Consider the following 25,678-nt stretch of genomic DNA (forward strand, 5'->3'; position numbering starts at 1 on the left):
AAAAGTAACCCGAGAAAGCTTCTCCTGCAATAATTGGTACAGGAGCTGGTAATTGGAATTACATAGGATTACAGTTTAAATTATACTGAAAGGCGTTTTTTTCTGCTGTGCTTTGTTCTTCTGAGATTCTACACTAGTTTATGTGTTTTGCTTCACTACAATTAGTCAAAGGATTATAATAATAATAAAAAAGCAGTCTAGTAGAACTGGATATGTATTATGCAAAGAAAGCCCTGAAAGGATGCTTGGTAGCTTACAATGTGCCTAGGGACTAGGACACTTAATCCCTGTGTTCCCAAAGCAGTCACTGGTGGTAGCTAAGAATCGCCAGCAATTAGCAGTGTCAAACAATGAACTTTGTTACCCAGCTAAGGCTAGGACAGGCTAGGCCAGCTTTCAAAGGCACACTTGCTCAGTGCGTTCACTTAGCATAGCTCCACTATGGCTGTGGTGGGCTGCCATCAGGTACAGCAGTACTGTTCGTTACTTTGTGGCATTCCCTCTTCTCCAGCAACAGGCATTCGTCCAGAATATCTGTAAGAGTCATGGTGGTGGGAGGGAATGGGAGAATGGAGAGGCTGAGTCCCTCCTGCACACCACAGAGATGCCGTGGCAGAGCTGAAATCAGAACTCATCACTCACTCCCTCTGCTGACCCTCATTTGTCCTCCTATATTGCTCATTAAGCTTCCTAATGTTTTCTCTTTTCTACATCATTTGCCTGCCATACTGCCATATGAAACATTAAATATCACCCTAATGTAAAATTTTGCAAACCTTTAGTTTGTTTCACAGAGATTAACTAAAGAATGTATAACGATGATAAAAGTGACATTTTAAAAAAGAGAAAGCTGAAGTATCACAGATTATAGGTCTGATATGGGTAACACAAGATGGTAGTCTCTGTTATCACTTTGGTTTTGCACATAAAAATGGCCATGGAATCGATGTAAATAGGATTGCTGAATTTTTCAGTGAGCTCAGAGTTCTGCACAGAACAGACTGGGAACTCATTTTGGTGGAGTACCCATCACTGATGTGCCAGCAACACAGAACAGTAAATGCCACTGAGGCTTTTGAGAACTATTTTTGTAGAAATAAGTAGACCAGTTTTTAACTCCAGTCTCTAAACTACAGAATTTTAAGAAAATTTAAGACTTCAGGAAAAAAAAAACAAAACTCCTCAAAGGAGATAAAAGGAAAGCTGAGTGTACAGTATAGAGAGAATTAATTGCACATTGTCATGCACCCTTTCCCCTAAAGTAAGAGGTTATTTGGGGACAGCAAAGATAAAAAGTGGAATACCCTTTGCATTAGTGAACTCTACTGAACTGCTGTGATTAAATGCTGACATATCTATGGAGTCCAAATTTCCTTGTAAGAGGAGCTGTTTTTATTTATGTTTTATAGAGTGCATAATAAGTTCAGAATGAAAAAACCACAATAGCTGCTACAGTACATATTTATCTTTTGTCTATCTTAATGTGGCACTTCGTCTCCAGCTTTTGCTTCCATATTGGGTTGTCTGGTTTAAATTGTTTTAATTTTTCACTAAAGCAACTCTCTTCAGAAATTGCCCTTATGGACACATATAATATAAGTTGAGGAAATTAATTCAAGAAACAGTAACTTCAACCCAGGTGCTGAGGGCATTTGCAGTGCCACATGTGCTGCTGTGCCTTGTATGGTGACATTTGTGTTGTGAGACATTTCATTCCATCTTCATAAGTCACATTTTGCCCCTCTGATACAGCTTTAGACCAAGAACTAGTGAAGAAAAAGTTATTTCTGAAGGAGGAGAGAAATGTTTCCTGTAATAAATATTTTTCAGATAATATATCCTTCAGATCACCTATCCTTTAATCACATGGTCTAAGGTTCTTCTCAAAGGAACAGCCATTTGTTATGGGAGAAAGAACAGGCAGCAGTGGGTTTAAACTGTAGCAAGAAAGATTTAGGTTTGGCATTAGGAAAAAAATATAACACTAAAAATAGTTAAGCAGTGCAACAGGATGCCAATGAAGGCTGTGAAATCTCCATCGCTGGAATGCTTTCAGAAGAGGTAAGAAAAACATCTGCCAGAAATGACATAGTTATGGCTAGTTACTGCGGAGGCAATATAGACTAGCTGGGTCTTTGGAGATCCCTTCCAGCTCTGCTCTTTTAAGACTGTTAAAATAGACCAGAAAACAATTTACCTGCTTACGAAATTTCATCCAGGTGCAAGTTATGGGTGCTGTTCCTACCACCTTGGCAAACAATTCCACTGATTCACCAGCACGGACTTTTCTGTCTTCTGGGAACTGAGTAATCTGAGGGGGAGTAGCTGATAAAACAAAAATACCCTCCTTTAGGTGACTATACTTTCTATTTCTCTTACCGGTCAAACACATACATCTCTCAACAGTTTCAGAGTGATATTTGAAAAAAGACTGACAATTATCTATAGCCTGCTACGAAACAATTCTGTGGACACTTTGTTAATCCTGTTCTAGTGAAGGAAAAACAATCTACCTGTTAAGTTTGCTCATTCAGGACTAACATACAGAAATCTGAAGGCCAAAACTGTTAAGACTTACTACTAATTCCAAACATAAAACTTACTAAATTTTACACTGAGTTTTTCAGAGTACTAAGGATTCTTGTAGCACTTTTTGCTTTCAAGGAATGGTCCCAGATAGCTTCCTGTCTATTTGCATGTGCTCAGGGTGTCTGCAGACCTGCTCCCAAATGTCATCAACAGCATTCAGAAAATCTAGGGCTCAACAGCCAACTTTGAACATGCTCATTTCAACAGCCAGATGACCATTATGTGAGACCTCAATTAAAGAGGCAAGGAAGGGAATCCAGTTATTTCCGCACCACAGTGAATTCTCCTTTGAGCAATGATGATCCATGGGTTTCTGTACTGTAAGGCTTCTTTTAAATTATGCAGTCCTATTCATATTCATCCATGGCTGAATCAGTTATTTCCCCTCTTCCTTCTCACTGTCAGGGTAACAATAGATGGCAGGACCTCTCTTTTGCTCTTAGTGTTATTTCCTGACTCTCAGCTGTGGTGCTGAGTGTGACAGACCCCCCAAAGCTCTTAGGGATAGATGCCAGAAATATCACAGCCCTGACAGCTCCAGGGTGAAACATGTTCACTTGTTTTACAGGAACAGCACAGCAAATGGTGTTTTTTTGGAGGCAGCTTTGAGGACATTTTGACTGAAACAGTAAAAGGCATTCCTTAGCACTAGAATAACTTCACCAAATATAAGGTTCCTGGCCAAAGCCCTGGGCTGCTGGGCATCAAAAAAAGTGCCTTCTGCTTTCTTTTCAACAAAAGTAGATGTTTTTCCCTAGACTTCCTCTTAGAAAAGTTTAATCTTTTGTTTTGAAGATATCTGAAAGAAATTAGAAAGAAGTACACATCTGGCAGAGAACAGTTAAAAAGTCTGACAAAGTTTCAAGGCACCAAAAGCAGACTGCTATAACAGAACATTCTGCTTAACGTTAAATATAGATAGCTTTGTCTAGGAGAATGCAAACACATGAGTAAGAGAGCACAAGACCAGTTAAGAGGAAACACATAATCTATCAACTTCTCTGTGGTAGTTACCCATGCAGACGTGGCATTCTGTGATAAATGAAAAAGCCTCTTTCCTTGAGGGCTATGTTGTGGATATAATAAAGGGGACAGAGTGCCAACACTACTGCTGACACACTGTAAGATCTTGCTTTAGTTTACTGGTAGTAAAACTTCTTTGCATGCTCATGATTTAAATCTTATACCAATGTTACTTTATGAGCAAATTCAAGAAACAGACTCTGTCTTCCAGTTTCCCCTTCATAGAACATCACGCTTACTATTTAATCACATATGCACAACAAATTTAACCGCTGCACTTAAAAATGTTGCCTGTTTTTTAAAATTGTATTGGTTTATTACTTATTAATACAGTATGATATATGCAACTAATCACCTGCTTTTGGAGGAGTCTTTGGCGCTGGTTTCTTCTTCACTGTTGCTTCACCTAATAAAACAAAAAGTTAAAAAAAAGATTTAATTCACAGGTGAGTTTGGAAGGTACCAGATTAAATGAAAAGATGGTCACATTCATAGTGATGCTTTGTTGGCAATTCAAAATCTATTATATTTTGTCAGCTTAAGAACTAATGTAAATTACCTTAAACAACAAAAGAATTAAAAATACTTCTAAAAACAGCTTTTATTATCCTGGGTGATCCTCAGAATATTCACAGCTGAAGTTGGAACTTTCAAAAGAGCCAACAAAATCTACGTGTCTCCCACATTCTGTCATACTCAGTTCCTTACAGCAGCTTAATTGGGATGAAAACACTGGGCTGAGATCTATCTCATGCTGAATTTCTGCTCAGAGTTTTAACAAAAGCAATGCTGAATGAGCTCAATTAAAACAAGATAGTGAACACCATGTCCTACTTCTTATGCCACTTGTGAACTAACAAACAGACACACACAGGCAATAAATATTGTTATCAGCCTGCTACCACTTCATCTTCTCTAGGCAGGGACATTTGGTTTATTCATAAATGTTTATTCACAATGTCTTGCCATCAAAAAAAAATGGGTTACAATTTGAAACTTGGGCACTTGATGTGATCAAGACAACCTTATACCAAACTGCAAAAAGGTTAAGTAGGACAGTATAAAAAGTAGGTAGAAAATGACTATCCACTATTTCTCAGAAAACAACAACTAATTGCCATCCCAGTATAGTACCAGGTAGCAGGCGTAAAAGAAACGAAAGAAGTATTTTTAAATATAGCACATGCTTAAGTGAGGGTTCATAGACAAGAATGTTTTGCAGGCCAAACACATAAACAGATTCAAAAGGGCAAATTCAGAGGAGGTAGTCTAGTGGTAGCCATTAACGTAACAGCCTGGATGCCTTCAACCCCCTGAATTCCAGAAGTGGGGGCTCATTGCTCTTAGAGCACTCTCTTTTTATCCACTATCCTAAGTGTCCTTGTCAGAGGATGCCCTCTGGTCTAAAAGGCCATTTCTTATTTTCTAATGCTCAAGTAGGGAACTTAATTGAAGTAGCTTGGCTTTTAAGATGCTGTTGCTTCCAATTGAGGCAGTATCTGCTATGTGCTTTCAGTATCTGGCAACATCTACTTAGGTGCCTAGGGACAGCAGTAACTAGGTTTGAATTATTTGGTTCATTGTTTACTTAAAATACTTCGAAGCAGTGAGCAGCAAATAAATTGAATACAATAAATTAAGCCCTTTTTTTAACCTCCTTTTCAGTAAGATCTGCATGTTTTGTACCTCTAGGTGCTGGCCTGCACATTTACAGAATTGCTTTTCTTTAAAGCTCTGGAAGACATAACAAGCACTGCCATGTCTCCCTTGCTCTGAGCCTTGAAATCTGCTTGCTGATAGCAAACTGCAAGTTGTGAATGTTACCCAACGAACATGTCACCTGATCGCCTAGGAACAAGGAGCCGCCTAAGATGGGAGCCCACTGTGGAGGCCTCACGTTATAGCTCAAGCAGTACATAGCTGTGAAGACATTGATTTCAAGTTTTAGAGTTGCTGGAGATAGCAACTGATAGCAACTGATGTGCTGTAGGCTGTTAAAATAACAAATATCGTAATAAATATAAATAAATAATGGTTTAGCTGTCCACAACTATGTTTATTCAGTTCATTTTGAGGAATATCCACTGAATACAGAAGTTGTTGCCTTCTTTTCATGAACAGTTTTGCTTTATAGTAATTTTCTCTCAAAGTATGCTTAGCTTTCATATGCTCTGTATTTATTGATTTTATTGGAATCAGAAATACAGTAATTGAAAGATAAGTTATTCTTGCAGTACTTAAAGCTAAGCCAAAAAGGGAGCTAGGTATTTCCCAACAAAGCCTTTCTTCAAAGACTGTCAGCTCAACAGAACTAGTTACAGGTTTAGATTAGTACTTGTGAGGTGTTCATCCTAGTTTAACTGGATCACCAAGGCACAAGAAACATGTCTGTGCTGCTATGTCTTCTTCGTTGGCCTAGTCTTGTTTAAATTGGTGCTTTTAAAAACAGCATCACTATTCATCAACGGGACCCATTATTTTTTGGGCCACCAACAGACTATCATGTACCCTAGCTGCTGTGATAAGTGACAGCAAATATATTTCCAGCTCCTCTTCTCTTCCCCGAGATGTATGAGGAAAAGCAAAAAGCAGTATTTGTAAAGCATCTCTCCTCTTTATCACCTGATCAGGGCATGATCAAGCCCTGAGCTGAAACTCTCATTTATTTCTGTAGTCACAGTTATGTGGATGAAACTGCTCATATGATCAGGTGCCAGTTCGTAAGGGCTGTTCAGTCTGGCCTATCATCTGCTGGCAAACACGTCAATTAATGCACCATTAGCTGCATAATCTCATGGAAACTAACACACCTGTATGATTTAATAATAGGTAGATATTTTAATTTTTTTCTGCTGCACTTGACACCAGATTCTCTCCTTTTCTTTAAACTGCGAACGAAGTAACTGTTGGGTATCCTCAGAGCTAAATTTTTAATACTTCTAATACCTAAAACAGTGACATGAATCTTATTACCTCCGTGCCCCATTAAGTCTGATATGAAGAACAAGGAACACCAGTGGTGAGGAAAAAGCACCATTCGTCAAATGCCATCTCAGATTGAAGATACTACTACTGTTTTTCAGAAATGTTACTGCAGACAAATGTGAGGAAAAACAGAATTCTGTAATCAAGCATGATTTACATTCAGCTATCACCTCCTGGTTGATGTTGTATATTTGCTGCAATATCTCAGTTAACGGGCAAGGTGCAATTCTTTTCCTCCCAGTTGACAGGACCATTCTCTGCGTTTTCACAATACATACACAGAACGCACATCTGTATACTCAAATACCTCCCTCTTTCGCTTCTCTCTGCCTATTATCTAGTCCACTCCTAGTTCATCACCAATCACAAAATTTGTTCATTTGCAACTACAGTCAATGATATTCAATTCATCACTGTTAAAGAACAATATTTATATATAGGCTATGAGGGATAAAGAACCACTATGTACTATATTTACACTCCAAGTGAAATAAATGCCCCTGGGAGGACTAAGAGGCATGCTTAGACAGTTTTAGAAGACTCTCAGATCGTGAGTATTTCCACTGCAGGTAGGCAAAGAACATGAATCCATCACCTCATTCAGCTGGAATACTGATTTTTATATATAAATACATATTTTTTGTTTAATTTTTTATTTTCATCCACAAGGACATTACATTCACTTATCTGACGCTATGCATACTGCCACTGGATTTCATCAAACCATGCAGACTGCAAAGGGTTGCTAGAAGGTCTGGCTGACACAAATAGCCTGGAGCAGAAATGAAAGGGAAGGACAGTGTGGAAGGCAATGAGTGCAAAAATATGTCTCTGTGTCCATGAACCTGACTTCTTTGGCTAATGGAGTATGCTTCACTGTTCACAGACCTTCCTTAGAAAATTTCAGCTCAAGTCATGCAACTTTTTGAAAAGTAACTTTTGTTCAAAAGCCACTGGAGACAGTTAGTGAAAGAAATCTAATAAGATTAAAGCTGACAAGATCAAATGATTGCTTTTATTAAAATATTTCAGCCACTAGAAATGTTAGTTCAAGTCTGTTCCTGCCTTTTTTTTTTCTTTTTCTGTCTTTTTCTGTCTTTTTTTTTTTTTTTTTTTTTTTTTTTTTTTAAAGACATTTTTTTTTTTTTTTGATATTTACATTGAAAGAGGCTGAAGCTAAAAACCAGCCTGGAAGAAAAAGGACATAATATTCCGTCCTTAAATGAATCTGCCTCCTAGAAATGACATAATGTAAACATTACAAGGCTGGTATTTACATAACTTTATAGGCAGGTTTGCCTCTTAGAGAGTTTGTGTCTGGGAGGATATACACTAAAAGGGAAAGATCCCATACAGGCTGATAGCTGTGGAACATTTGGTTGTGCCATTTGCCTTGCCCTGGTGTTGAATTCATGGGAGCAGATATGTTCAGAAGCCTCTTTCTTTTTTGTTTCCCTTTTTTGGAATTTTACTAAAAATAGACATAGGCCTCCCCTGAAATGACTCTCCGCACAACTTGCTTTCAATAAAGCATGAAGTAAAAATCTGTTACAGTCTGAAAAAACATCAGTACTCCAGACAGCATTTCTAGCCAGTCCATCGTTCCTACCATCTTCCTTGGAAAACATGCCTATACTGTCATCTATAGTATAGTGATGGATTTCAGCGCCTGGTAAACAAGTACAGCGAATACCCAAATCCTTCAACACAGGGAGCAAAGTATTTGCCTGGAATAGTCTCATTTTAGCTCAGGATAGGAGAAGGGCTAATGTCATACTCTGATACTCTAACCACATTGGAACACATTTTCTCATCATGCAAAACTTTTCAAGATATTATCTTCTGAGAGGAATTAAATCAAAATTTTCAGCTTCCTTCATGAAGCAAACTGAAAAAGAAGTCGTATCTGTAACAGGGTAGATACCACAGAAACAAGAATATTCATGCATGAGATGGAAACCCCAGGTTCAAGTCTCTGCTTGTTCAGATTCACACCTGAATCTGTGTCTTCTCTGTCTCACCCGAGTACGTCAGACGTGCGGGATGTGACACTGTAAGTGATCTGTCTCCCACATGTGAATGCAGCACAAGGTAACCTCTGCCTGACCCTGAGAACTTCCGGTTCTGGTATCAAAGGCAACCGCTGTCTGTAAAGCTTCACTACTCATTGCTGATGCTAGAAAGCGTAGATTGATGGAGACCTGGAACTATGGAAGAGAAAAAAATGCTTGGCCTCACACTTAAGGCTGTGACTAACTCAGTTCTATCCTTGCCTCTATCACCGGTTTCCTTTGCGGCACCCAAACTTATCACAGGTATCACTCAGCACAAGCAAGCTGAAATAAAAGAACCATGATGGGTAAGATTATAGTAAAAGATGACACATCATCACTTACCAATTTATTCCTACATTCAGAAACCTATAATAATTGCTATATAGAAAATGACAGTTAAAATAGGCCAGCACCAATAGCCTGAGACTTCATCACAGTTTGAAAGTTTAAATAGTTCTACTGCATTGTTTCTCAAGGAACAAATTCCTCACATCCTTTCCAAGTAACTGTTTTTTATCTAAATACAATAAAATAGAAAAGAACTCTGACTTAAATTTGTAAGATGTGGAAATTAGACAACAAAATGCCATAAATGTCAATTATTTGAGTTTATGCATTTAAGCACAATTTTAACAGCTTTTATTTGTCCATTAAAAACAACTGACAGTTTGTTGCAACAAACCATATTTAGCTTCTAAATCATTCAGAGATTGCCCTCTCAATTGAAAAAAATCCAGCTTTCTCCTCTTCCTCCTCCAAAAAAATCACTCCTGCGTTCCAGTCAAGAGGGAGCTAGCACATACTAACATACTCTCAGCTTGAATAATGCAAAGATAACTCAAGTTTTTTAAAAGAGCTCAGCTCGATGAATAAACAATTCCATAGTAGTTTGGCGGTACTGTGCATAAGCAATTTCTGCAATTGGAGCAAATCTGAGAAGCACAGAAGACATCTACTATCAAGCAGAAATGCAGATTCTTATGAGCTTATGAACAACTCAAGTTGTATGACTTCCATTACAAGCTCTTGCAGCAGCAAGACAACAACATTATGTTCTTAAATATAGATTTCATTCTTGTATTTCTCATGTCGTGCAAGGACATCTAGAATTAGACACTAAGATGCTGTGCTCATGCATTTAGGAACAGCAGTCTAAATTAAGTTATGAGCCTGCTACCCAGTCTATTAAGTAGGAGAGAAGGGGTTGACTGACACTTTGTTTAGACAGTCGGCAACTTCAAGTGATTTCAGTGGAAAAAGCTAGGTGTTCAGTGCTTTTGTACATTATTTAAGCATGGATGTAGGCTCCCGTTCTACAAAAAAGAAACTTTCGTCAATGTTTCTATTACATGCAATTACATCAGCAAGTTCTAATCAATGACTTAACTGGGAATTAATGGTGCATGGCAATTCTTCAGTTCAAGACCATCTTGCAAAAACTATGCTCATCTTTTTCTGCATGAGACAACCAAGAAACATCTGTCTTTTCTTCTGTCAACATACAGCTATGTATGATGGATTGTATGAAAAACACATGGAAAATGTTGGTCTGTGCCAATGTTAACTCAGAAAACGTCAGTATGGTATAAGCTGTAAAGTAACCTGGCAGAGATTCAGAATGCATACCTGGCATTAGCTAAATGGTGCTGCACTGAGCCCCAAGGAGAAGTGATTTACACAACAGATCAGTGTGTTTCTTCATTGCATTACTTACACATACAGTGACTGGATTCTCTTTTCATCTATGGAGGCAACCAACTTCCRAGTCACCAAGTTAAATCTTATACTACCTTTTTAATTTGTGTCACAGTTATTCTCCCTCAGACTCCAGTCCTGAGGTGTGCAGTCATCACCTCTAATTTTTCAGTTTCAGAAAAATCATACTTACATCTCAAAAACAGCTCAGAGTAGATTTGTTTATATAAACTAAAAAAAGGAKGTTTCAGCTTCACTTAAGACAAAAAGAGTGATTTTTTCACTCCTCTGGCGATGAAAGTGGTATTGTCCCACCACATTAAGTAGTGATCTAGATACTTTACATTCATTGTACAGAAAACAGCTCAGTTCTTGCAGCATTCAAGGAGTGGCATGGCATGGACCTTCTGGGAAAGCAACAGGACTGAGAGAACTGTTCTGAATAGCCTCATTGACCCTTAAAAGCATCTCAAACTATCCCAGGGAGAAAAAGAGGCCAGCAGCACCACAGTCACCAGATCATAGCTGCCCTCATTTCCTGACAGTCTTATTTCTCCAATCAAGAAAATATCTGTGATCTGACTAGTTAGTTCTTCCCTTAGAAAGTGGCAAGTTTTATACTGCGGAGAAAAAAATCTGACATGACAGGAAGATTTTGAAGCATTTTATACTCATCAGTGTCATGTTTAATATTATATTGATAGTTCCTAAAATAGAAAACAACAAAAATATGAAGTGTTTAATGATCTAATTACATATTATCTAATTCAGACACATCAAGTTTAGCTTTTTACTGTGACTTTTTCTTAGCATGTTGCCATCAGATTTGGATTCTCTGGCAATACTGTTTATTGAAGAACACAGAACTGTGTACTAATCACTTGGCCACTGACTGATAATTTCCCCATGGTAATTAAAATGTTTTGACCTCCTCTATCCATAAGAATATATAAGGAGTCCTGTCTGACACATTCACACTTACGATACACTGTTGCAGAGATGCTGCTGCACAGCATTATGGTCAAGCACCAGCAGTGTTGAGAAGTCAGATCTGRGAAGATAACACTTCAGCCTCCCAGAGGATTTGATCTGGACAGTGTCAGTGGTGACATTTTATTAACAACTGTTAGCAAGAGAATGCATCACTACTTGGCCAAAAATGTGTTTGACATGAAATCAAACAGATTTTATATAGTAGCAGATATAAAAGATTTATATCAGCAAGATATCAAATACTGTTAAATAATGTATTTTGGGCTCCTTTACTTGATGTGTGGAGAAGGTTATTTTCTTCAAAGTAACTTTATTTTTAACTGAGCAAAAGAACGTAAGTTTGTGCAATTAAACCCTGTGCTGGATCATCCCTTCAATGTATGTGGTTTAATTGCCAGGTATTAATTTATGGGTATGAGAACAGTGGGTTTAACAAGCATATTGCTGAGATGAGGGAATCCAGGATATCCTGTTAGGTTTTTACACCACTGATTATGACAGATGATAGTTGCCATTTCTTAATATTTACTGGAAGTAGGACTGTGAATTAGCCCTACAAAAACCAGTGGGCATTTCTTTCCAAACACTTTGATTCAATGCTTAGATTTAGGAGGTTTAATTTCTAACACATTAAAGCCAATTCTTTTCTAAAAAGGAGTGACTGGGATACAGTTTCTTCCTACTATAGTAAAGTTATGTTGCACTGCTCAGCCCTCATGAAGTATAAGAAATAACCTCTAACTGTAGTAGGATGCCTTTTTTCCCCTCTAAATCTTTAAAAATACTTCAAACTTGAAATACTAGATCTTGAAAACACTTCAAAAATACTTCAATACTTCAATTAAATCTGGCTTTGGAAAACTGATGTTCTATACGAATTTGCAGGATGTCTGTTAAAAAATGTGTTTCAGGGCATGGTATGCAGAGTAAGCTAATCACAAGACTGAGAATCAAAGTTTGCTTCTAGACCTTCAACTGAATGTGCCTGATCTTGGGCAAACTGCTCAGGCTATCTTTTACTGTTATTTTGCTTCTCAGCTTAAGACACATGAAAGGGACAAAATCTTAGGGAGTACTGTGTAGTAGAAGATTTTTTCATAAAAGAGAATATTTATCTATATACTATGAAATCATCATTTACTCTTAAAAAATCTCAAGCTGCACTTCCATTTTTCTGCAATCTGTTGGGCAAAACACCTTTATATAATAAGCACTGAAGATTTTGCAAGTCATCATGGCAATTCCTTTTAAGCTTAATTTGAATGAACTTTTAATTTTAATGGCAATTGAATGCCCAAATCCCTTTACATCAGATGTTTTCAAAGCTCTGCGGAAAGATGATCAAGCACCTAGAATTTTATTTCAGTACTTCTGCTGCAAGGTTATATCTCAGTCAGAGACCCTTATACTATTCATTGATTATTCTGGCATAGTGTGGAGTATGCAGTACAATAAATAATGAAAGGTTCCAATTTTCCACTGCCTCTTCTAATCTTTTATATCTGTGCAGAGGAAACCTAACATTTTATTAGTCTAATCCAATAGCATTTTGTATCCACCTAGCAGAGATATATAAGTCAGTAAAGAATGAATCAATTCTGAAAGTTAAAAAAAAGAGGTTTCCTTCCCCCTTCTTTCTCATAATTGATTTCTTCAGATTTAAGGCTGAATCTGTTTGTTTTTCTCACAAACATTATTATTTATTCTATTTAGCATTAGTGAGTTGCATTCTACATAGTCATAATTACTGCTAAGTTCTGGTTACAGAATATTAATTATGAGCAGAAAGAAATACAACTTAATTTTCCTAATTTGCTAGCTTGTAATCACAGTATGTTTGAAAAGGAGCTATTCAGAGATACTGCTAAACACTCTGTGCTGCTTTCATAGATACTTTTCTGAAGCCAGAATTGCTAGCTTCCGTTTTACTGCTCATATCTAGTTTCTACTAAAGTCAACAGCAAGATGGTGGTACGGCAGTATATCGTCTGTACAGGACACAGCTTGATTTGAAACAAATGACTTTGAGAATTTAAAGGAATTGATTTTAAGAATTCGAAACACATGACTTTGAAAATTTCTGCACTCTTTGGGGGAGGCAACTGAGAAGTATGTGTCATAAGTTCATTACATCATTATGGGAAACTAAAAACTGAGTGGGCTAGATCTGAACTCACGGTTTCACCTCTCACTTCCATCATCTACAAGGCAAAAACTCTTATTTCGCATGACCCATGTCTAAGGGTTAAAGAAACAGCACAAGCTTCTGATACTATGCCTACAAACAGAAGGGAATGACCACACAATCCCAAAACACTCTTTTGCTTCCATTGAAAAAGAAACAGTTAAAATCATTGTCACTTACTCTCTGTTGACAGCACAGGTGGAAGCGTGCTCTTAGGCTTCTTGGTTTTCTTGTCAGCAGGCTTTGAGGTCTTTGTGGGTGAGGCATCTGCAATCAAAACAAAAATCATAATAAAATACACAATAATTTTAAAATTAAGAAAGTACTGTCTGTTAACATGAATTTGTTCTGGATCTTTCTGCAAAGTTAGGAACATGTTGGCTGTTGGCATTTTAAACAAGATTTTCTGCACAGAATTGCTGGAGAACATCATAATCCAAAAGGAAGAGGGAACAGAGAGAGGGGAGCACGCTACAGAAGCAGCTGCACTGAAAACTTGAGAAAGCAAACAGAAAGGAGACATCACCAAGGCTGATGGGCCTATTTAACTGAAGAGAACAAAGTACTATGTGCACAAAGCTGCTTTAGACAGGACATGGAAAGAGAGAAGGAAAGGCATCTTTGAAGCATCATTTCATCCACAATAATCTCTTGCTTTGTCATTTTCTAGTCTATTGTTTCTGTGATCTATATAGATGAGCACTCTTTTAATAAGCAGTATTTCCTCTGTATACTTAAGTCTTTTCAAGACAATACTATACATTGGTTCTGTTCCTAAAGAGGATGGCAAAAGTGGTACCGCAAGATTCAAGTCTGATGTATTTCTGCATTCTCAGGATTATACAACTCTTAGGCAGCAATACTCAGCACTGACATCCAAGATTCAATACAGCCTCTCTTCCGTGTCTACTCAAATGACAGACACATATAGCTAGAAGATCTAATCTTTTTTCAGCCACTTTACCCAGGCAGAGCATGTCATGTAATGCAAATTCTAACATGCACTATTTGTTAGGTTGTTTGATCCCAACATTCCTCTTTGGAAGAAAGATCCCAATTCTGGCTTCTAATCTCAGCTTTTTATCAGCTTGTAGTTTTCAAACACTAAGAAAATACTAAGATCAGAGGATCTATGCAGGAGATAACTGTTTGAAATTTAGTTACTGGAGAAAAGATAGCATAAATGTCATGGAACTGCCTGTTTCAGTCAACTACCTGTAGGTGCCAGAGCATGAAAGTTGGTCTTTCTAAATTTTCCTGTAAAATCAACAGACGAAAACAGAAACTTCTGGCAAGGAATTCAGAGCAGAAGTCTGCTAGGCCTAAGTTCAGACACTTAAATTTTACAGACTTGTCCCTGAGCTAATGTACCATCAAGTTAAATGTTCTTCTGAGCTGATTTTAGCTCATGGAGCCAAAAGGAACATAATGAAATTTAAGGTTATTTTAAGGTTATTTTAGCTGACTGTAGATTGAGTAGAAAGGAGCAATTTTTACTGTTGTTTTAGATCACAATTCTAATTGAAACGTAATAGCTGTCCTGTCTGCCAATCATGGACAAGGGATATCCGGCAGCATCCCTCCTAGTATCTGGGGTTTGCTCTGGTGCCATTCTTCAAAACCTCTTCTCTGTTATGCAAAACAGCATGCCATCAGGAAACAGAAAGGACAGATGAGTTGGCCAGTATCAAGATAGCAATATGGTTACCCTGGTATCCAGTACTATGTGAGTAGTTAGCTCCTAACACCACACACGCCACTGCCAGTGTGAGTCAAACAGCTGACTGGACACCGTCCTTGTCCTCAAGTAATGAATACATCAGGAGCCGACAGCCTGTCATGATCAAGGCTTTGCAAACCAAAGACTACATCCAGTCTCCCAGATCACACATTGCCAACAAGAAATTTAGAGTGGGAAACAATAATGCTGAAGGAGATTTCTGGAAAGAAATCAACTACTTGAGGGTGATCAGAAGACAAAGAAAATGAAACAGTATGAAGATGACTGAAACATTTAAAAGGTGCTCTAATAGCTTTGGAGAACTACTGAGTGTTAAGCTCTTGATGATCTGCTCCTTCATCCTTCTGCTTCTGTGGTACTGAAGGTGTTACACGATACTAGATTCTGCTTCAAGCCTCTAGACAGTCTCTTCTGAACTTCAGTGCTGGCAAAATCTCATTATTACTTTAAATTACCACCCAAGATTTATATTATGGTAGATATTGTATTTGTTTTTTAGTTTTGTGTTCTTTCGGTTGCAATGCAAAGCAGAGTATTCAAGAATGAGCTGTTCACCTAAAGGTGAGCTGATCAGAATCACATTTAGTTACTTGGGCTTAAATTCCATGGCAGTTTTAAAAGTCTGTGCTCTCAACTCCATGACAAAATATTTGCCTAAGACTATCTGGCACATGAGTACAGTGTCGTCAGCATCACCAAAGCTGAGAACTGGTACCTCGGTTAGTAAATTATTCATACTAGACTTCTAAGACAGTGGTATACAAGGGTGGTATCATTACAGAAATACAGTGGACAGCAGGAGCTTGGATTAAACCACAAAGCAGCAAGAGTACTTGATGCTTCACTATTTCTCTGCTCATGCTTCTTTATGATCAACACAACTACTGTGTTGATAGAAAATATGCAAGAGGGAAGCAGATTGAGTTCCTTTTTGTGTAGGTAGTTCATAAAGGCTGTTGTTATGAAGAAAGGGAGGAGGAAAGAAAGGGAAAGGAGGAAGTTCTATGGAAGGGTTTTCCCATATCCAGCAAAACACTTACCTTCCACCAAAACTCTGCAAGCACATTCAGCTTTTCCTGCTGCATTCTCAGCTATGCATTTGTACTCGCCTTCATCTTCAGGCATAGCCTTCTTAATGGTAAGTGAACACAGTGTCCCTAATACAAACAAAAGAGACATCAAATCAGCATTATATTTAGCAGTTCACAAAAAGCTTAGTGTTACTAAGGAACAGAACGCATGAAATGATCCAATCTTTTACTACAGTTGATGTTCACTGCTACAAAAAGATGTCTTGACCTTAAAAATTCAACATCAAAATCCACAAGAGATCAGAATCTTATTAAGATTGAAATAAAATAAAAATGCATAGGTATGTAAGTTAGATCATATCAGTATTCCTTAAGTTTCTCAAAGCTGGACCTGCAGCCCTCAAGTGATTAATAGATGAGGATACAGAAGACCCAAAGCAGAATCTCTGCTGCCATTCTTTGCCTTGCAGTAGTGATAAGAAGTCCTCACTGAGATGGTCTTTTCCCAAAAGAGCTAATAGTGTAGGACTGCAAATGAAAGGACTTCTGTAAAGTGTCCATCTGCGATATTTTAGTTCAGCCTCGTCTCCAGCACTCTCATCAGCATTCATGTGTGAAAGTAGAACCATAACTTAGTGCCTGAGTTTAAAAATGACACTGAGGGCCATCTTCTTTTTGCTTGAATTGCTCAGAGACCAAATGTCTCATCTTGTAAAACATCTGCAAAAAAGCCTAATAATGGCAATCAAATCTGTCACTGCAACAAACTCATTTAATTTCAAACAAAAAAACAAAATTTGGGTTCAATGGGGTTGCAGAAACAGGATGCGACATAAGCTCTGTAGTTACCAAGGGAAGCTTGGTATTACCCAAGGGAAATACATTTCCTCTTAAAAAAATAAAACTCTGTGAACCAAAACAGAAGCTGTTCCCACTAGTTGGGGGAAGAGGAAGGAGAACTGTAGTTTACCTAATCCCTTACACTATCAAATGCATTACTTTGAACAATAGGTACTTCACTCCCTGGGAGAACCCACTTAAAAAACCCATACTCCAAACCTTCCCCCTCCAAATATCCTTGGAGTGAGGGTGAAGTGTGGGCTTGTTTTCTCTTTCCTAACTAGAAATCCTGACCTGTCCTCTGACAGTCCTTCTTAGGCACTTCCCCATGTTCTAGGGCATAAGGAGATTTCCCAGCATCTCTTGCTATTTTCCATGTTTCTCTCTCTAGGCTAACTGACTTCTACCTTCCAGAGTGCCGGCCTGCAGGCTCCCCATCACGTATCTCCCCTTGTGACGTGGAAGATGGCAAAGTCACAAGTGACACTGATCCTTGAAAAGCAACATGAGGATTTACTGGCTTCCCTCAAGAGACTGGACCTCAATTCTGACACAGCAACTGAGCTTTTGGCATTCAGATTTTCCCTCACTGTAAGACTGGATGTTATTATTCAAGGCAAATCTTTCAAAAAACATACAAAGAGTTCCCAACAGATTTGTTTTGTCAGGAACATGCAAAGGTTAGAAGTAAATGGATTTTTTTCCTCTTTCTTATTTTCAGCAATATCAAGAAGTTCTAAATAATGTCATTCCCCCCTCTCCCCAAGAAACTAAATGAAAACTATTTCAGAGGAGAAGCACTGACCCCTCACTTACTCACATGGGTTCTGCTCAGCCAACTTACAGGGTGAAGAGAAAAGCCATGTGCCTCCCCTCAGGCAGCTCAGTCCCTGAGTCAGTCTGAGCTGCAGCCTCCTTCCAAATGAAGGAGAGCTATTACTAAGTGTTCTGGCAGGCATCTTGCAAATATGAACCCAGGCATCTCTGCAGTTTAAAGAGACAATTGGAGGGCAAATCAATGATAATTTCCAATCAAAAAATTTGTATGAATCTATATAACATAATTAGAAAAGATCACACAGTAGAAGATAAAAATGCCATTGCCAAAGAACATAAACTATGGAACAAAGTCACATGCATATGAAGATCATCTCTGGCCACCTTGCTGATGGGACAGGGCCTGGCTTTGAAGGATAACTGGATCCTTAAGGGACTAGAGCAAACCAGTATTTGCTTTAGTTTCTGCTGGTGGGTTACAGAGATCCCTCCTACCTTCTCCAAAGCTCTCCCTGACCTGAATGTTTGCCAGCTTGTTTAAGACCCATCAGACATAGATTCATTCTTCACTACTCCCAATGTTGTGCTGCTGCCCCTATAGCACACTTTGGAAATGTAAGTTAATACTTTGTGAGAAACTTTTCCTTAAGCAGCATGTAAACAGAAAGAACCCGCCCTGACAATAGGTCACTGCCCACAATTAAACTAAAACCTAGAAGCAAATCCTAGCTTTCTGTCATGAAAATCCTCCAGCTGCCATGTGCATACAGCTCTCTGTCACCGGTACTCTTGTAATCCAGCACTGGCCAGCCTGAGTAGCAGGAGTCTGACCAAAAATGCATTTGGGCTATTCTGCTGGAAGTCAAGTCTCCATGCAATAATGTTAGTCTTGCTGAGGACACTCATTCCAAAAGAATATTTATATTCTGGATTTGAATAAAGATTTGAATTAAGTTATTCGGTGAGCAGGAGAATGAATGAAACCTGATTTCTCAAGGACTGTCTTCTTTGCAGCAATAATCTGTATTCCTTCTTGTATTTCATACTCCCGGGCAGCCACACTGGATCAGCACATCCAAAGCACAGATAGATTGTTGGGCTTGTTGCTACCACTAGAAGATGTAATGGTGGTATTCTGCCCTCAGTGGAGGAATAAAGAGGAAATGGAGTAAYTTGAGTCATTCTCCTTTATTTTGCCACTAGTTTTCAGAAAGCTGTGGACTACTAGGTTTTATTTGTTGTGAAATTGGCCAATAGTTCAACAAAATAGCCAGGCTGAGGCAAGAAGATAAGGGGAGGCTGAGAAACAGCAAGGCTGAAGAAAACTCATTTCCTTAGGAAATTGGGGGAGGGGGGGAGACAGGCAAGACTTGATGAGATTTAATAAGGACAGGAAACTCTCCAAAAAGCCTATATTCTGTGATCGAGAGCTACACTTGATTCCAGAGGCTGGAAGGCCAAAAGTCTTTCAATGAAGTATTTGGTATTTCCTCTGCAAAAGCCCTTCGTGACCTGAAACAAGCTTATTTTCTCATAACTCTAAGAAAGTTCAGACTGGTGACCCAAGTTGGGTATTCTGAATCCTGGCACTTTTCAAATCCCAGCCAACTAAAAAAATTTCACCATGAATTTTGTCCTCCATTCTTCTATTTCTTTTATATATATATATATATATATATATAAAATATAATATATATATATATATATTTAAAGAATCAGCTCACTGACATAGTCTTTAAAATCCTGCCACAAAGTGCAGCATTAATACTTGGATCCTCCACTTGGGCCACAGAACTAGTGCAGCTCTAGAAAAGACATAGCAGAGAAGCTGACAGTTTACGGGAGGCTCTAGTTTAGATACACAAAAACTTTCCCTTGCATTTTGAGCTATTAAAGGATTTTCTGACTTACTCAAAAATAGTGCAAACCAGTTTAAAATATCTCTAGGCTTCTGCATTCTTTCCATGAAACTCTGCAGAAAGTGAACTTCAGCTATAAAACAAATACACAAACCAACGAAGAACAGCTCCTGCTCTAATTCCCTGTTCTGGCATCTAGCTGGCCAAACTCCCGACTCCCTGTTTCTGACGCAGATTGAAGTTTCTGATGTCTTTCGCATTTGTATCCCATGGCAAGAAGAAATACTACAGTGTATTTAGGCAATATTAATAAATACTAGGCCTAGGGAAATTGTGCCTTTAAGTTATAACAAAATTGGTTGAGGAGCTTTTTGACCCACCAGTGTTAATTTTTAATAGATCACAGATTGTGTGGGAAAGTGCAGAAATGTGCTAATGTCACAGTCATGTTAAAAATGTCAAATGGGTTGACCAGGAAACTATTCACTGAATACAGTGACAATGATCACAAGCAATGCAGTGGAAAAACTCACGTGAGTTTCAGAGAAGAAAAAAGAAATCATTTCTAATTGACAGGGTTTTAAGGAAGACAACGTAAGAAGGAAACATGCTTTCATGCTCTGTGGGATTACATGTTCAACTGGCAAAAGTATCTATATAATTCTCTTGGATTTTCTGAAATACTTGTGTTATCTCTTATCATTTAGCTTGAAACTAATGCTATATTAATAAAATTCTAATTAGGCTGAGTCAAAGCTGCTAAAATAAAGATCTCATGAAGAAGGTGACAAGAGGAAATCATCACCTGGTACGTTTCTAGTGGGCTGCTTTATCCTCAAGTGTTCTGTTATTCTGTGATTCTTCTGTGATCAAATTAGCACCAAATTTATTCAATATTTTAGCCTATGATGTAGAAGTACTCATAAATCAGTGGTGATGAACTTATAAACTATTGAAAATCTGTTGGAAAGGGAAAACAGAAGACGACAGAGAGAGAGAACACAACAATTATCACAAATGATCTCATTTACTTGTTGAACTAAGTCCTATTCTCTTGAACAAAATGGAGCTAAATATAGAGAAATGCCAAATTAGATATCCAGATACAGGAAAAGACACTTTGTCTTCCGACTGGACTGCTGTGTTATGTAAAGGAGTGAAAATATCTAAGATTTACAGGTTTAACACGGAAGTAACAAACAAGAGCTCCACTGTGACAAGGTGGAAAGAGGGCTAATGATTTTCTGCAAGCACAGCAATAGGAAGGTGACCTCCATCTCACCAACACTGATATTAAGGTATGGGTCTGCTGCCTGTCCTCTAAAAAGAATAAACCAATAAACAACAACTGAAGAGGAGATATTAAAAAGACAAAAAAAAAGAAAGAAAAAAACACTCCAGGCACTGGATAAAGTGCATTATGGAGAGGAATTTAATAAGAGCATGACTTACCAATCTCTAAAAATAGAGAGGTAGAGAGGTGTCTTGATTACAGAATCAAAGTCATTATAGTAAGTACAAATGGGCTTTTCAGCTTAGCAGAGAAAGGATATCAGTGTGTGAAAGCAGAAATCAGAGAAATTCAAATTAGAAACAAGGCTTTTCTCTGGTTCTTGATTTAAAAACAAAACACTTAGGAGAATAATTAGCTAGTACAATAAATTGCCAGGGATTATAGCAATTGGCTCTCTTTTGCTGTATTCAGATCTATACTACATGCCTTCCTGGAAGATAAGCTTCAGATACAAATGACTGTATAGAGAGAATTTTTTTGGCATTTGACACACATGGAGTTGTGTCAGAGTTGTTAAAATGATGTTCTTAGCTTTTAACTTTATGAAAAAGCTTTTCTTTAAGCCTTTCTTATGCTGCAGAGTTCAGCTAAATTCAGCAGTACATATAAGTTAATTAGACACTAAACTCTTGCTCAAAGTTAATTAAAAAAATCAGAAAAGTCACGGCAGATCCTAGCCAGACTGACAGACAGAGACAGGCACAACTGATAACAAGACTTGGGTTAAGTCACAAGAAAGTTGTTAAGGCATTACTGCTAACAGGATTACCAACTGCTTATGCTGCCAAGATATTTAGGAAGAAAAAAGAACTGTCTTACACAAAGCTACACAAACCTTGGCTGTTTTCTAAGCTACGCCATCACTTCTACCTGAGCCTACATTACACAGCATTTCCTCAATGTATACAGCCTCACGGTACTAAAGCTAGCCAAAAAAGGCAGAGCAAGCTGACTTAGAAAATGGCAAGTTTGCCAGTTTGCACGTGTATTCACCGTGCATCTCAATTCCTTTGTGCTCTTCAGTCTGCTAAGTGTGCCAGCATCCAGGTCCCTTTTACTGTCTTCTTCTAGAATAGCTTTTGTACCATGCAAAAATTTCCAGTTTGGTACTAGCACCCAAGACTGAGTCACACAGCAGGACTCGGGCACAGGGCACTACTGTACCAAGTACTCTAAAACATAAAACAAAATGGTTCCCGCTCCCAAGAGCTCACAGCATGAGGAAGCTTGTTCTGTACGGTCCTTATATGTCTAACTCCACTCTAGCACCTTCGTGAAGTCTTGTTTCAAACAAACAAAAACCCTCCTTGCTTCAAACAAAGCAGCATATTGCTGCTTTGTTTCGTACTAAAATCCACCACTTTTTAACCACGCACCATTTGACCTGCCCAAACATCCATAACAGTCCAATTTGTGAGCACCCTCTCTTGTTTGTCATAGTTATCATTTATTTTGAGATTTTACAGGCAAAAAACTCACAAGTCCCAAAAGTGAAGACAACTGCACTCAGAGGAGTGCCTAAAATAAGAAAAATGTAAAATCAAACCATTAATAAACTCCTACCAGGTCAAGCGTATCGGTAAAAGAAAAATGGTATAATAGCTCATTTTGCCATAAAAATGATACTTTAAGCAACAAATCACTCCTGCAAAGGAACATACAGAACACTATTTGAGGAATTATCTTGTGAAAAGAAATGAGAAAACAAATACTGATGTTCATGATTTGGAAGAGCAATAAAACACTTTTAATAGTTGAAGCGTAAAATGGAAGGAATGAGACTGTTCTTAGGTATGTGATCATGACATTCAGTGTAATGTCGCCCAGACTCTGACTTCTAATTGCTAATGTAAACCTTACCCTGAAATAATGAAGTACACTACAGGCCTTAGATTGAGTACAAGAATACAGCAAATATACTGAATAATAGGCCCGATGGTAAAAGTCTGGTTTTGGAGCAGAACATAATTTTTAATTTGCTAAATATCTGAAGAATCGGTGATTATTACGAGCCTGGTGTTCCAATTTGGGCATCTCTGCCCGTAACGAAGTTGGGCTAATACCCACCCTTCTCTTGCAAGCTAATAGCTAACCTGCCTCAGACAGGGAAGGTAGGGTTTGCCTCTTCAAGCACAGAGGAGAGGTGTCAACAGAAATGCTTGTAACAGTTAAAGGACCTTCTATCAGCTAGGGACAAACATGACAAAGAAAGTTTCTCTCAGGGAGTTACTATGCAGAGGGCTCACTTATCCAGTGGACTTGTTAAGCACCAAAAGATTTTGTGTAATGCACATACTTTTAAGTCTGTCCTTCCTAGCCAAATGCACCACTTAATTTAGCAAGTAGCCATGTTCAACAAAGCAGGATATCTTGTGGACTTCCTTTTAGCGATATTATTTGGCACCAGGAGGTCACCAAGCTGCTGCCTCTTTTTGCTTTACAGCAATGACAGAGAATGTTAGTTTGATTTCCAAAGGACAAATACATGTTATTCTGCAGGTTCGTGTGCCACTCATGTTGAACAGTCTGTGGGCCACTAGCCTCTATCAACTAAAATGGGCTTGCACTATGAAAAGAAGCAGATAAAACATCTCTTGCTCTAGATGGAGCATTTTCCACTATCCAGTTCACTAAGACAGCATAAACCACTCTTCTTCTGTGAGGCATCTAAGGAAAATATATGTATATTATCTTCCATACACAAGAGCCAGTGCCCACCACCAAATACCAAAGTAGCACTTGAACAGTTGGTGAATAGCCAGTAACAGACCCAGTCCCATTTCCATAATGGATTTTGCTGCTGAACAAAAGAAGAGCAAGATCATACTGAAGAAGTAAAAATTGGCTTTGCAAAATCTGAGCCCATTAATGTGAGCTAGGTCCTTCTGCTCTGAATTCCTCTCTTTCCCCACAGACTCAACCTTCTTTCAGCTGAGGATGACTGTAGGGAATTATCTCCAGAGCCCACTAAATGCTGCTCCAAGGTTGGCCAAGGCACTATTGCTAAAGGACATGACGCCTGTGGCCTGACCAAGTTGCCTTTTCAACATCCTGGGTAAAAGAGGAAAGCTGGGTTTTTGGCATTGGGATACCAAGTACTGTACCAGTTTTATTGTTCTCTATGTTTAAAGCTGCTCCAAACACTATCTCTGTGATACTAGCCCACAGGCCTCCACTACTGAGCAGTCTTTCCTGGTATTTGACCTGAACTTGTTATTTCTTAGTTCTAGTCTGTAGTGTCCAGTCTCTCTTTTCTTGTGCTAACTGTTCCCTCTTCTTAATACTGATATCCTGCAAATATTCACATGTTCCTAATTAGGGAAAAAGAGAAAATCAATCTCTAAGAAAACTGGAACTTGCTATGAGTAAGTATCATGCATATCTGGCTAATTACGTAACAGCTGGCATGAAAGCATCTCACAGCATGAGAGCAGCAACATTTTGTTCTCCAAGTGCCACAGGAAATAGGTACTGGCTGGAAAAAGCCTAAACTGACTGTCATGCAAGGTGTCCCTTCAATGTACCAGAAGGCAGGTAATGGAGGACAAGAAAAAAGTTGCAGCCTTTGTTCCATTTCTTGGCATTAAAAGAGAAAACATTATCATTTACTTCCTTGTGTAACACTTCTTTCTAATAGCCCCTGTAAATACGCAAAACATAGCATAACTTTTAAATACAAGTAATACAATTACTAGTCATGATAATAGTATAATAATACGGGTATCACTCAAACAAAAGGACAGGTTCTTCACTCCCTGCAGGATGGCTGTCCTGAAACAGTGGATTCCTTATCCTGTGGTGACTTTTGCTCTTTATCCCAACGGAAAGCATTGCTGAACTGCGACACTCTTGACAAAGTGTCAGCTCTGGGGCGTTATGAGCTGAGAGCGTCACCTGGCCCAGACAAAGTAGATGGAACGTGTCACATGCTCTGCTCAGGCAGCTGGCAGAGCATTTAAGTACATCAGGACCACTTCACAGTAAACTCCAACTACACTGGATTTTCAGATTCACAGTACTATTTTTTTTTAATGTGTAAGACTTGGAGGATTACAAGAGCTTCTTTCAGTCAAGAAAACAGCTTTCTGCAGCCCGGCAGCACCAATGCTGCAGCACTCTGAGGGGCTCCACCATAGCTCAGACAAACCTGATTCACTCTGTCTGATACAGAGATGCTCTCTCTCTCTCTGGTCTACACTGAGAGAAGAGATGAAACTTTCAGATGTGTAACCTTGAGCAACTCCAAGAAAACCCCTTGAATTTTTGCTACTTGGGCTTCTTTCAGGGTAAGGCTAATTAGACTGCGGTCCCACCTTTTTGATTGTCTCAGTCCTTTTCACAGGGATGGCATTTTTCCATTCTACGTTTTCTCACGTACCTGAGAGTTATCCGTATTCCACCTAGTTCCCTCTGGTAAAAATCAGCATATGTTCATGAGTAAAATTCTTCTGCTACTTCAGACACATGTGCCTGCTACCATTTCAGTCTTCCCATCTAATCACTTTGTTATGCCCATAACATAGTACCCAGGTACTGTTTTCTTCTGTCAGAAAACAGCATTGATCCTGCTTGCATCAGCTTAAAATAAAGGAATCCTCGTGTTTCAGTGCTT

At 38.5% G+C, this 25,678-nt stretch overlaps 1 protein-coding gene across 2 annotated transcripts in view; it reads right to left on the bottom strand.

Moving 5' to 3' along the window:
- MYLK (myosin light chain kinase) overlaps positions 1-25,678 on the bottom strand; it is a 216,959-nt gene that overhangs the window by 45,133 nt on the left and 146,148 nt on the right. For both annotated transcript variants that reach the window (XM_085311026.1, XM_085311027.1), the window contains 4 exons: positions 16,306-16,422; positions 13,705-13,791; positions 3,968-4,018; positions 2,198-2,325 (listed from right to left, as the gene is read on the bottom strand). In XM_085311026.1, the coding sequence (XP_085167152.1) occupies positions 2,198-2,325; positions 3,968-4,018; positions 13,705-13,791; positions 16,306-16,422 (383 nt within the window). The remainder of the gene's footprint in view (positions 1-2,197; positions 2,326-3,967; positions 4,019-13,704; positions 13,792-16,305; positions 16,423-25,678) is intronic.

The sequence above is a fragment of the Rhea americana genome, unplaced genomic scaffold (assembly GCF_003343005.1).
Source record: "Rhea americana isolate MKP2758 unplaced genomic scaffold, rheAme1 scaffold_33, whole genome shotgun sequence".
Lineage (NCBI taxonomy): Eukaryota > Metazoa > Chordata > Aves > Rheiformes > Rheidae > Rhea > Rhea americana.